This window comes from Xenopus laevis, chromosome 5L, assembly GCF_017654675.1.
Source record: "Xenopus laevis strain J_2021 chromosome 5L, Xenopus_laevis_v10.1, whole genome shotgun sequence".
Lineage (NCBI taxonomy): Eukaryota > Metazoa > Chordata > Amphibia > Anura > Pipidae > Xenopus > Xenopus laevis.
Window position 1 is genome coordinate 57,993,016 of NC_054379.1, and position 14,480 is coordinate 58,007,495.

Below are 14,480 nucleotides of genomic sequence, written 5' to 3' on the forward strand. Positions count from 1 at the left end.
ATGTCTTTTTCAGTACTTTGAACATGTTTACTTTCTGTTTTTACAATGTTTAGAGTAGAAGGTTGTGTTTTAGATGCTGGGTCTGCTGTACTAAGAAAGGTGCTTAATTGCACCAGTGGTACTGGAATCCGTTCTTTGTAAATGCACCAATCACTGCCCACAAGATGGAGCTCTAGTAGTGGTAAATATAAATATGAATTACTTACATAACTTACCAATATGAGCAGGAAGAACTATTGTTTTTTTCTTGTGTAAAGGCCAATAAAATACTTAATACTAGTAGATACCTCTGTGAAGAACCCACATTCTTGTAAACAAATAGTAAAAAAATTCTGGGTTTAGCAAGCTAGCTCAAATATTTTATTGTGGGCAAGTTTTTTAAAGGACAAGGGAAGGCAAAAAAATAAAATCCAATTTTTACTTTCTTTAATGAAAAAGAAACCTATCTTTAATATACTTTAATTAAAAAATGTGTACAGTTTTTATAAGAAACCTGACTGTATGCAGTGAAATTCTCCCTTCATTTACTGCTGTGGATAGGAATTGTCAGATGGTCCCTAACTGCTGAGCAGGGAAACAATCATACTTATGAACAGCAGGGAGAGCCCCCGCCTTACTTACCAGCCATGCAGAATTCAAGCAGCTTTGTTTATGATGATCCCTAAGCAGCCCAGACCACACTGAGCATGTGCAGTGTCAGGGTCAGGCAAAGATGTTTAACAAAGTTACAAGATAACAGCCCCCTGTGGCCAACTTTGAAAGCATAAATCATTTGTTTGATTAGGCTTTGTGGTGCAGTAAGTTCATGCTTATGATTAGTATACAAAATACAGCATTTCTAGCCTAATTATATTTTAGACTTTCCTTGTCCTTTAAAAACACATATGTTTAAAAGGCAATAAACTTTAGTCCTAACAAAAGTTTTTTTTGTGGAGGGACAAGACAATAAACTTAATTCCCGGGCCCCCCAACCCCACCTTAGCTGTAACCCCCTCCACCTCCCCTTCCAGTTGCATACCTTGTTTATTATTTATGTGGCCATGATCGAGGTGGGGGGGGTCAGGTGGCAGAGCACAAGGTGTCAGTTGGGGAGCAGGTCTGAGTCCCTGAGACCCACAAGGGTCAAGGCCCACCGATCAAGTCCAAACATCTAAAAATAAATATAGATTTTTTTTCCCCACACAGCTATATCTGCTTAAACAGACCATTTTACCACCCCCTTGGGCTCACAGTTTCATGCATCTTCTCCTCACACGTAATTTTTTTTATTGTGAAGTGATGGATTCTGGGAATTGAAGTGCCTCTGCTTTGTTGCAAATTTGGGCACCACCCACTATGGAAAGAAGAGGCACTTCAAATCCCAGAATCCATAACATCAAAATGGAACAAGGCAAAAGTGGCTTTGCATAAAACAGTTATACTAAGGGGGAGATGGGGGAGAAATTGTTCTTACAAGATTGTGTTTCCTTTCAATCTGTGGAATTTGGTATATCTATTTAAAAATGAATTACATTTATATAAAGTTCAGGTTTTTATACACCTTTTATACCTCAACCCAACTGAATGAGTTTATGTCAAACTGGTGGTTCTGTTTTGTTGCTAGTGGGATGTCTCAGATGTGGGAGGTATTATAAATATTATTTAAAAACATTTGTTTAGTTAGCCTTTAACAACAGGGGATTGCATTTCATGTTGTTTTTCCCGAAAGGAACCACTGATGTCCTTTGTATTCCTAGTATAAGTCAACGAAACACAGCAGAACCCATATCACATGACTGAGAGATAAGGAAGCAGCCGGGATAGCACAAAGTAGAACACAGCACTTTCAAACAGAACACACTGGCAACTCAGAGAAAACATTTAGGTATGTACCTTAATGCTGTAAAAAATAGATGTTAGAAGGGGAAGAAAATGTAGCAAAAAAAAAAAGCCTATATGTTTTTATGTTCTCCAGAACCTATAGGTGTTATAATTTATATAGAGCAAGTTAAAACAACTATATGTAAAAAGTCCAATTTCTTTATGCTGTTAACATTTGTGTCCACTCTTGTTGGTAAAGACCCATAGGGTAAAATGAAATGTTATTAACTGCTTTTAAGCAGTGGAACTCACAAATTTCCTTTCTAGCCTTGGGTCTTGCAAAAAACAAAAATGCCACTATATCTAATTATTTTTTTTTTTGATACTACCCTTACTCACCCCCCTCATTAGCCTGTACTCTCGTTTACACACAAATAGTTCAATCTGTCTTGCTAACCCTTTGCTGTTTCGTTTTCCTTATCCATATATTGCCTTGTATATTAATATGCTCACTATTTGTTAACAAATGTACAATTTTTTTTATGCTACAACCAGGCCCGGATTTGTGGAAAGGCCACAAAGGCCCAGGTCTAGGGCAGCAGGATTCTAGGCAGAGTGCCGCCCAGCCATTGGTTCCAAGTACCAAGGATACAAAGGAGATTTTGATTATTTCCCGCAAGCCAATCCCTAGTGCTCTGGATGCAATAAAGGGAATTTGCCCACGCACACATGTAAGGGGAGGCTTGGCCTAGGGGCACCCATTATGTAACCCACTGTGTAAATCCGGGCCCTGGCTACAGGGGTGATTCACCTTTGAGTTAATATTGAGTTAATTTTTAGTATGTTATAGAATGGTTCATTCTAAGCAACTTGGTCTTTATTATTTGTTTTTTATAGTTTTTTAATTATTTGCCTTCTTCTTCTGACTCTTTCCAGCTTTCAAATGGGGGTCCCCATCTAAAAAACATATAACTAAAATTGCAAACTGGCGAGCTGCTGAATAATAAGCTAAATAACTCAAAAACCACAAATATGAAAAAAATGAAATCCAATTGCAAATTGTCCCAGAATATCATTTTCTACATCATACTAAAAGTTAACTCAAAGGTAAACAACCCCTTTAACTTTCAATGAATTGGTCTTCATTTTTTTTTTGTAGTTTTTAAATGATTTGCCTTTCTTCTTCTGACGTATTCATCTTTCTAGTCAGGTATTCTCCTGTTTACATTCCACTTTCTTATTTAAACCAATGCATGGTTGTTATGGTAATTTGGACCATAGCAGCCAGATTGCTGAAAATGCAGACTGGAGACCTGCTGAAAAACAATATAACTCAAAAACCATGATAACCAGTTGCAGAATATCACTCTCTATATCATGCTAAAAGTTAATTTCAAGAGTCAAGAGTGAGTTTATTGTTATTTCATCCATATACGTTTGTACAGTACACAGTGAAACAAAACAACGTTCCTCTAGGATCATGGTGCTACACAACACAACATAGATGTACTGGACAACAGACAAAAAGTGCAAGTGCAAAAATATGCAACTCCTGCAAGACAGGTCAGCACAGTGCAGGGACAGGACAACACAGTGCACACTCAGCAGATGTAATATGTTAAGTAAATAATGCTAAACGTCAGACATGATGGGTGTATCATTGTGACATGACAGTAGCAAGAACATGATAAAAAACATGACAAAGTGCAGATGTGCCAAAAGAATGGACGGCACTCCATTCGAGGAGGAAGCAAGTTTATTGCCGGCTCATGCAGGGATCAAAGGCCCTACGTGTTTCGGGATACAATCCCTTAATCATAGGCATACATCAAAACGATCACAGACACATATACCAAAAGGGCATAGTGACCCCTGCTGGCTTCAACATAGTACTACAGTTAAAAACACTATTTTAATCCTCTTAATAAAACCAACATCCAAAGGTAAAAACCTCAATTGTATCTTAAAATAACATGCTGTTGGTTAAAACAGATCCCTGTAACTTCATATGTGATCTCCAGCTCCTGGTCTTTTAATCCTAGTCTAAACTTGTATAAATACACATCTATAGCTAGATAATATGAGTCTATTAATTAAAAGCTAATTAACTTTTGATTATTATCGAATATACTGTTTCAAATAAGTAAATGTATGAATAAATAATTCAGTAAATGTACATATATTCGAAAAATCTGAGATTAGGGGAGGAATGCAAAAATTTTAAAAAAATATATATGAAAAAATAAGAAAATAAAGAAAATATTGGCAAAAAATGGGAAAAAACCCCCAAAAGATGTAGAGCGACTGACGTTTGTTCATAAAAAAACAGTCAATATAGATAAGAAATGTCATGTCTCGTATTCAAACCATTGGGTATTCTTGTCTCCAATTTGAGGATCCAGAATGCCTCTCTTAAATTTAAGGATCACTCCTGGTCCCCACCCCTAAGGGGTGTCTTAACTTGTTCTATAACTTTGACTGATAAGTCTTGTACTCCTTTTTTAGAACATAAAGCAAAATGCTTACCAATTGGGGACCCCTCATCCTGTTTGTCTATTGCTCGTATATGCTCCCGTATCCTTTCCTTTAGACTACGGGTAGTGCGACCAACATACTGTTTTTCAGAATTCTTACATTCCAAAAGGTACACCACCCCTTTAGTATTACAGTTGCAATAACTAAAATTACGGTACTCCCTTCCTGTGACACTGGATTTGAAGCTAGGACCCATGGAGTAACCCTACAAGTTTTACAAGTGGTTGCTCCACATCTATAGCTCCCTTTCAAGGCTAGCCAATTATCCCTCTGTCTATTTTTCGCATAAGTTACTAGACTCGGTGCCAGCATCTTCCCCAATGTGAGCGCCCTTTATGGGACACATTTCAAATCCGTGGTCGACAAAATTTCAGACAACCTGGCATCATTATACAAAACCGGATGACGTCTCCTAATTATATTGCAAACTCTCCCATATTCCTCACTAAACTCCGTGATGAAATAAATTTTGTCTCTTTCTCCGTTTTTGTCAGAGTCTTTATTTGTGTTTATATTAGTGTTTGATGTGTGTGACCTGTCTTTGGTTAGGTATTTACTAGCTTTTTCACAAGATGGTCTTATCATATCTTTAGGATAACCACGCCTCTGCAATCTATGTCCCAGGAGTCTTGTTTGTTCTTCAAAGGTATTATCCTGACTGCAATTCCTCTTGTATCTGACAAACTGACTATATGGTATTCCTCGTATGATATGTCTTGGGTGGCAGCTATTGGCTCTTAAAATTGTGTTGCCAGACGTGGGCTTCCTGTATACAGTGGATTAAATTCTGCCACTATGTGTGTCACGCCGTAACGTGAGATCTAAAAAATTGATCTCTAATTTGTTAAATTCAATTATATATGTCTATATAGCGACCATACCATATTATGTATTCTCGAAAGGGGTTCTCACATCCATAGACGTGGGACTGCTCCCACCATGCCATGTATAGGTTGGCATAGGTGGGGGGCGAAGGAAGCACCCATGGTGGTCCCCTGTCTCTGGAGGTAGAACCCCCCATCGAAGTAAAAAAAGTTGTGCGTGAGTAAAAAATTCCAAGACCAAAAGTGTGTAATGAATCAAATCATTTGTGTAAGTATGTTATTCTTTAAAATGTCTGCAATAGCTTGTAAACAAAAATCATGCGAAATAGTAGTATACAATGATTTAACATCCATTGACACCCATATGTCACCCCATTTCAAAGTAGACAGTCTCTCCAGTAGATGTCCTGAATCCCTAATGTAGGAGTCTAACTGGGGAACTAGTGGCTTTAGGCATGTGTCTACCCAAACTGACAGTCCTTCATTGATAGACCCTATGCTGGCCACTATCGGCCTTCCTTCAGGGGACGTGAGCGATTTATGTATCTTCGGGAGGTGGTGGAAAATCAGGATCACTGGATTGTGTCTGACTAAGTAGTCAGTGTCCCGAGAGTCCACCACCCCCAATGAAACTCCATACGAAACCAAACTCTTTACAAGCTCAATATATTCACTTTGTGGGTTAGAGGGGAGGGGTAGATAAGTGTCTGGATCATTCAGCTGTCTTTTAGCTTCTGACAAATAGTCAACCGTATTTAATACCACCACATACCCACCTTTATCCGCTTGCCTGATCGTAATGTCAAGTCCTGTCCTTCCACGCCGTGTTCGTCCTTAGCCCATATCTTCTGTCTCCTGTGCCTCCTCCCACCTCTTCTAGTCTTCTTTTCATTTGGTTGCTCCGTTTCGGCAGATGTGCAGATGTGCTCATAGGGAACAACTGTATCCAATGGCTATTCATCCATACAATGGCATACAGTGGCTGTGTAACATTGTGGTATATAGTAAGGTCAGATGGAGTGTGTGTGTGTGAGAGAGATCTGTCCGGTCCCTGAGTATTCAGGAACCTTATGGCTTGGGGGGGTAGAAACTGTTACACAGTCTGGTAGTGAGGTCCCTAATGCTTCGGTACCTTTTTCCAGATGGGGCCACCATCCCTGTGTTATTCTGCATTGTATTTACCAATACAATATATAGGGTGGTATGGGGGGGGGGCATTGTACTGCAGTTGATTAAGTGGCAGGGAGGTTGAATATGTCATATAAATAGGATAACAAAAATCTGACTTTGCATTCAGAAATTTTACAGCTGATTGCTTACAGATAATTATCGAATGGTTGCTACATATTACCCTATAGTAACACCATAAGCCATTTAGAACTGCAGTGCCATATGAAAAGTGTGATTTTTGATGCAAATCGCCATCATTTTACTCACCACATCTTTCTCGGAAAATACCAGTGTAATTGTAGCCACATACCAAGTTGTGGCCACTGCAACTTGATGTTATTTCACCTTCCGATCTGTATTCTTGTCTCTACATGCCCTAAGCAGAATTAAATAAAGCTTGGCAGCAAATTTTACCCATCAAAGATGTTAGAAAGGTCAGTAATATTTTATGGATGAGATCATCCCACACAACCTACTTACATAACCAATTTATTGCAAATGTACTTATGTAGGTGGGTGCAGGTTAACTAGCAAAATTATATGCAGGTATGTTGCATTTTAATAGGGTCCTACATATACAATTAGGCCCATAATTCTTTGGACAAAGACATCTTTTTTCTAATTTTGGTTCTGTACATTACCACAATGAATTTTAAATAAAACAACTCAGATGCAGTTGAACTGCTTTAAATTGTGGGTTGAACAAAAAGATTGCATAAAAATGTGAGGAACTAAAGCCTTTTTTTAACACAATCACTTCATTTCAGGGGTTTAAAAGCAATTGGACAAATTAAAAAACTGAAAATAAAATGTTAATTTCTAATCCTTGGTTGAAAACTTTTTGCTGGCAATGACAGCCTGAAGTCTTAAACTCATGGACATCACCAGATTCTGGGTTTCCTCCTTTTAAATGCTCTGCCAGGCCTTTACTGCAGCAGTTTTCAGTTGCTGTTTGTTTGTGGGCCTTTCTGTCCGAAGTTTAGTCTTCAACAAGTTTAATGCATGCTCAATTGGGTTCAGATCAGGTGAGTGACTTGGCCATTCAAGAATATTCCACTTCTTTGCTTAAATAAATGTTTTTTCAGAATGGTTTTGGCTTCTTTAGATTTTTATTTTTTTTAGCAAAGTCTAATATAGCCTTTCTATTCTTGATGCTTATGAGTGGCTTGAACCTCTGCAATTACTTTCATGCAGTCTTTTCTTTATGCTAGACTTGGATATCGATACGCCTACCTCCTGGCGACTGTTGTTCACTTGTTTGGCTGTTGTGAAGGGGTCTCTTCACCATGATGATTCTGCGATCATCCACCACTGTTGTCTTCCATGGACGTCCAGGTCTTTTTGTGTTGCTGAGTTCACCAGTGCTTTCTTTCTTTTTTCTCCTAATATTGTAGAAATTTCTCAGATGTTTTTTTTCTGTTTTTGCAGCTTAAGGATGGTTTGATTCACCTGCATGGAGAGCTCCTTTGACCGCATTTTGTCTGTTCCCAGCAAAATCTTACACATACAAGTACCCCCCCCCCCTCAAATCAACTCCAGGGCTTTTTTAATAGCCTTTGAGTCAATTGTCCAATTGCTTTTGGGCCCCTGAAATGAAGTGATTGTGTTAAAAGATTATGCAATCTTTTTGTTCAACCCAATGAATTAAAGCTGAAAGTATGTAGTTCAACTGCATCTGAGTTGTTTTATTTAAAATTTATTGCGGTAATGTACAGAACTATATTATAAAAAGTTATCTCTGTCCAAAGATTTATGGGCCTAACTGTATTAATACATATACTACTGGGGTCAATTATCACTAACTAGTATGTTTCCACGGATGTAGGAAACATTCTAAATACAAACTGGACAGTGGGGGGGGGGGCAGTAGATGTGATCTATTTGGATTTTGCCAAAGCATTTGATACCGTACCTCACAAACGACTGCTTTCTAAACTAAGGTCTGTTGGGCTTAATGAAGTCGTTTGCACATGGATAGGAATCTGGCTACAGGATCAGGTACAGAGGGTGGTTGTTAATGGTACATTCTCTACTTGGAGTAAGGTTCTTAGTGGGGTCCCTCAGGGCCCGGTATTGGGTCCACTTTTATGTAACCTTTTCATTAATGACTTAGGGGAGGGTATTGTAAGTAATGTATCAGTGCAGATGACACAAAACTATCCAGCCCAATTAATTCCATCCAGGATGCAGCATCCTTGCAACAGGATCTTGACAAACTGGCAATCTGGGCAGCTAAGTGGCAAATGAGATTCAATGTTGATAAATGTAAAGTCATGCATCTGGGATGTAAAAATATCCAAGCCACTTATATCCTTAATGGGACTGCACTAGGCAAATCCATTATGGCAAAGGACCTTGGAGTCCTTGTAGATGATAAACTTGGCTGTAGCAAGCAATGCCAGTCAGCAGCATCAAGGGCAAATAAGGCTTTGAGCTGTATTAAAAGGGGCATTGAGTCACAGCAGGAAGCGGTCATTCTTCCACTTTATAGAGCACTGGTAAGGCCCGATCTAGAACATGCCATACAGGTTTGGTCTCCATCACTCAAACAGGTCATTATTGTATTAGAGAAGGTACATAGAAGGGCAACTAAGCTGGTAAAAGGTATGGAAAATCTTAGCTATGAAGAAAGACTGGCCAAATTGAGGATGTTCACGCTGGAGAAGAGGTGCTTAAGTGGTGGTATGATCACTATGTATAAATATATAAGGGGGTCATATAATAATCTCTCTAATGCTTTATTTACCAGTAGGTCTTTCCAGCTGAAACGAGATCACCCATTCCGTTTAGAAGAAAGGAGGTTCTGCCTAAATATTCGTAAGGGGTTTTTTTTTACAATGAGAGCTATGAAGATGTGGAATCAGCTTCTAGAATCAGTTGTACTGGCTGATACATTAGATACCTTTAAGAAGGGGTTGGATGGCTTTATAGCAAGTGAGGGAATACAGGGTTATGGAAGATCGCTCATAGTACAAGTTGATCCAGGGGCTAGCCATTTTGGAGTCAGGAAGGAATTTTTCCCCCTCTGAGGCAAATTGGAGAGGTTTCAGATGGTTATTTTTGCCTTCCTCTGAATCAACTGGCAGATAGGCAGGTAAAATAAAAGTTAAAAGGTTGAACTTGATGGACATGTGTCTTTACTATGTTACTATGTATGTTACATATATGGGACATATTAAAGTAGAAATATGCTGGCTGCCACTAATCCAGATCTCAACAAATGTAGAGGAGTCAATGGCTGTTCTTGTAGTATAAAAAAAAAATCTATTTCATTGTTGCATACTGTATCTCAAAAAGTCATATTTAATAGCCTGACATGTTTTGTTCCTCGTAAGGGCACTTAAAGGAGTAGGAAAAGCCTTTTATACTTGGGGGTGCTAAAAGTTAGGCACCCCCAAGTGACCCCATTTACTTACCTGACACCACAGCCCGATGCTCCTATCAGGATCTGCATAACTGCATTACATGGGCCTTAAATCAGACAATCTACTGTATGAGGGTGAGCCTACATACTTCCTGGACCTGCCCACTGATAAATTTTAAGGAAAAGTGGTAAACTTATTAGTACAAACCCTTATCCTGGCAAATGTATGGCATTGTCCCTGGCAGGTACCAGCATATCCTCCTGAAGTTGCTATACTTTTGTTTTTCTAGCATAATTATTCTATCCTGAAAACTGCCTACATAGACAGGAATAATAAAGAATTCGTTACTGACATAAGATGAATCTCATATACACTTTGAAACGGCTAGGCCCAAAACATGTAATAAGTGAACACTGCCGTAATAAACCCCTTTCATTTTATATCCGAGTCAAACTGTTCATTGTACTTTAATGCCTATTTTTAACATAGATGTCTTATTTTGAAAACCTAAAGCCACTATACTTTGGATTTGAATACATTGTTTTTCATATTTGTTATAGTTCCCTTCAGTAATTCCTGATTTCTATAAATAAATAAAAAAAGTTAAAAAAAAAAAGGAGGGGATAAATAAGATATTTAATAGTTAATTATAAAGAAAAATTACAAATTAAGCTTTCATTGACTCGTGACTTTAAAAATATTATCCTAAAAATACTGTACAGAAAGCTACAAATTTTATTGTTTACACTGCAAAAAAAAGCAAAGCTCCCAAAGCAATAAATTGTAAATGAGTTCTATGCACAGAATAAAAACATGTTAAGTTTTCTTATTGATAAAAAGTGTAATAGGTCTGTAGACATACTAATTGGAATTATTCATAGCTGATGATCCAAAAAGATATAAATTCAAAATCCTGTATGTAAATGTATAACTTTTTTTTTTCTGGACTTGCTCGCGATTTTTATTAGACTAAATGAAGGTGCTGAATGATGATGATGATGCTTGTTAAATGGACTGTTACATTTTCTGATAAGCCATGTTGTGAATTTTGATTAATCAGGGCAGGTAAATTTCTTGCCATTTGTTCTTGGTCTTACTGGTCAGATGGGTATGCAGCTGCCTCCTACTAGTTTTTACTAAGTTTTCTAGTTCTTTGTGCTTATGGAAATTTTGGTTAACAATTTATAAACAATTTGGTAAACAATTTGTGAAAAATATTTTGAGCATTTTTATTGGTTCACTGGAATTGTTTTACAAGTAAAACCAAAGACCAGTCAATAGTTATGACGAGCAGGCGAAAATACAATCTGATGCAAAAAATAAACCATTTAAACTGATGTTTATTTTTTAACTTTTTTATGCAGCTTTTGTTTACTGAATTTCCTTTTTCTTTTGAGAATATTTTTAATATCCTTATTGTGTACCCAGTTGTCTCGTTCTGCTTCCCACTTGAGCTGCTTAGTACCTGGCATGGGAGAAAGAAAAATAGTCAGTACAGTGATTTAAACTTAAGACAATTGGTATGCATGTGAATGCCATTTGATGCTCTGAACTGACTTTTCTGTGAAGAGCATGTTAGAAAAGTGACTAAAAGAAATATATATGTATAGATATTATCCGGAAACCTGTTATCCAGACTGCTCCCGTACCTGTATTTGTGTTTATAGCAAAAGATATGGTTCATACTTTGTGAAAAAGACGTGCGTGTGTGTGTGTAAAAGAAAACATCTTACTTGCATTATCTCTATTTGCCATAGCATTTAATCCTATATTGTCAAATTTTGATCCTGTGTTTTCATCAAGAATATCTCCAAACTGAAAAATAGAACAAGACAACAAATAACCTTAAAGAGATGCTGACCAGAAATGAAACTTTTTTAGATCTGTCATAATAATGCCTTTGAAAGCTACTTATAACTTTGCCATAAAGTATTTGCACAATGCTTTTATATTAACCGTCTGATGCCCCATGTTCCTGTATGAGGGGGCTGTCAAATTTATGCAGCAGGAGTCTGTTAGTATGAGAAACAGACAGGCTTAGATGGGATAGTCAGTTTGGCAAAACAGTCAGGTTTAGAAATTTCAACTAACATTTATTTACAAAAATAAACCTCTAAGCTAAAAATGATCAGCATAACCTATATGTAACTTTTAATGTGCATTCATATTTTAAAAAGTATTTTTTTAGTGTCATTATCACTTTAAAGGAGAAGGAAAGGTTAAAACTAAGTAAGCCTTATCAGAAAGGCCCATCTAAATATACCAGTAAACCCTCAAAGTAATGCTGAGTCCCCTGTCAAAAGAAACACTGCATTTCTTTCCTTCTATTGTGTACACATGGGCTTCTGTATCAGACTTCCTACCTTCATCTTAAACCTCATTGCCCTGGGCAAGAGCATGCTCAATTTGCTCCTCTCCCCCCCCCCTCCCTTCTCTACTGTAATCTGGGCCCAGAGCAGGGAGAGACTCAGGCAGGAAGTGATGTCACACCATGTTAATACAGCAGCTCCTATCCTAAACAAACAGAGTTTCTAGAGCTTTTTACTCAGGTATGGTAAATCATTCTACAGAATAAATATAGCATTCTAGCTTGCACTATTGCAGCTAGTCTATTGGCAATAAAATGCCTCCGTAGCTTTCCTTCTCCTTTAAGGCAAAAAATGTTAAACAGCAAATCATACTTCTCTACTATTAGGGCTATTGCACTAGATATATTTTCACCTAGTGTTTTTCACTTTTTTGGCTGAAAAGCACCAGTTTCAACATTATAATGTATGTGTTCACTACAGAGCTGTAACAAGACCTCTGACCTTAAGAGCTTACACGTTCTAAGGGAAAGAGGACTTAAAAATACAAAATCAATAGCGTTCCTACATGTCCCCACATTAAAACGTATTGATAGGTTCAACAGAAAAATAACCATATAAGGAAAAATGAAAATTATGTCCTTTTTTTTACAAAAACATGGCACAGACCAGCTTAATTCTAACATAGACAAGCACTGTGACAAAAATCAACTAAGATAGAAACAAAGGCACTGAGAAAAGATAATGATGCATAGTGAAGAGATTAATGGCAAGTCATTCAGAAAAATGTAAATTTGTTATACCTCCTCTGCAGAAGCAAATGTGTCCTTTTGTTTTAAAGATTTCTTCTTTCCTGTCTTTTTTCCTGCACAAAAAGATAAGAAAATTATCCATTGAATATGGGATGTAATTTTTTCTACTTATAGTAATTTCAAAATATGACATACAACCCCGGGTTCTAAGAGAGCTTAGTTCAGTTTTAGACCAGCCCCTATTTCTGATTTTCTCAGATTCACTTTCATCTGGTATGGTGCCTATGGATTGGAGAAAAGCTGATGTTATTCCAATATTTAAAAAGGGATTACTATATCAGCCTGGCAATTATAGGCCAGTAAGCTTGACATCTGTGGTGGGCAAATTATTTGAAGGCTTGTTAAGGGATCACATTCAAAATTTTGTCCTAGTGAATGGCATTATGAGCAGCCATCAGCATGGCTTTATGAAGGATAGGTCATATCAGACAAATTTGAGTGCTTTTTGTGATGAGGTAAGTTAGATGCTGGACAGTGGGGGAGCAGTAGATGTGATCTATATGGATTTTGCCAAAGCGTTTGATACTGTGCCCCACAAACGACTGCTTTCTAAACTAAGGTCTGTTGGGCTTAATGAAGTCGTTTACACATGGATAGGAAACTGGCTACAGGATCGGGTACAGAGGGTGGTTGTTAATGGTACATTCTCTACTTGGAGGTAGGTTCTTAGTGGGGTCCCCCAGGGCTCGGTATTATGTCCACTTTTATTTAACTTGTTCATTAATGACTTAGGGGAGGTTGTTGTAAGTAATGTATCAGTTTTTGCAGATGACACAAAACTATCCAGCCCAATTAATTCCATCCAGGATGTGGCATCCTTGCAACACGATCTTGACAAACTGGCAATCTGGGCAGCGAAGTGGCAAATGAGATTCAATGTTGATAAATGTAAAGTCATGCACCTGGGATGTAAAAATATCCAAGCCACTTATACCCTTAATGGTACTGCACTAGGCAAATCCATTATGTAAAGGACCTTGGAGTCCTTGTAGATGATAAACTTGGCTGTAGCAAGCAATGCCAGTCAGCAGCATCAAGGGCAAATTCCACTGTATATAGCACTTGTAAGGCTCCATCTAGAATATGCTGTACAGTTTTGGTCTCCATCACTCAAACAGGACATTATGTATTAGAGAGGGTACAAAGAAGGGCAACTAAGCTGGTGAAAGGGATGGAAAATCTTAGCTATGAGGAAAGACTGGCCAAATTGGGGATGTTCACGCTGGAGAAGAGGCAGGATCATATAATAATCTCTCTAATGCTTTATTTACCAGTAGGTTTTTCCAGCTGACACCAGGTCACCCATTCCGATTAGAAGAAAAAAGGTTCCGCCTAAATATTCGGAAGGGGTTTTTTACAGTGAGAGCTGTGAAGATGTGGAATTCACAACCTGAATCAGTTGTACAGGCTGATACATTAGGTAGCTTTAAGAAGGGGTTGGATTTTTTTTAGCAAGTGAGGGAATACAGAGTTATGGAAGATAGTTCATAGTACAAGTTGATCCAGGGACTAGTCCGATTGCCATTTTGTAGTCAGGAAGGAATTTTTTCCCCCTGTGAGGCAAATTGGTGAGGCTTCAGATGGGTTTTTTCGCCTTCCTCTGGATCAACTGGCAGTTAGCCAGATATAAAAAAAAACAAAAAAAAAAAACAAAAAGGTTCAACTTGA

At 37.8% G+C, this 14,480-nt stretch overlaps 1 protein-coding gene across 1 annotated transcript in view; it reads right to left on the minus strand.

The window, feature by feature from the left end:
• Positions 1-10,902: 10,902 nt before the first annotated feature.
• cebpz.L (CCAAT enhancer binding protein zeta L homeolog) overlaps positions 10,903-14,480 on the minus strand; it is a gene marked incomplete at its 5' end in the record, with an annotated part of 31,441 nt that continues 27,863 nt past the window's right edge. The window contains 3 exon segments of the mRNA NM_001095110.1: positions 10,903-11,159; positions 11,428-11,509; positions 12,804-12,865. Coding sequence (NP_001088579.2) covers positions 11,035-11,159; positions 11,428-11,509; positions 12,804-12,865 — 269 coding nt within the window. The 3' untranslated portion in view covers positions 10,903-11,034.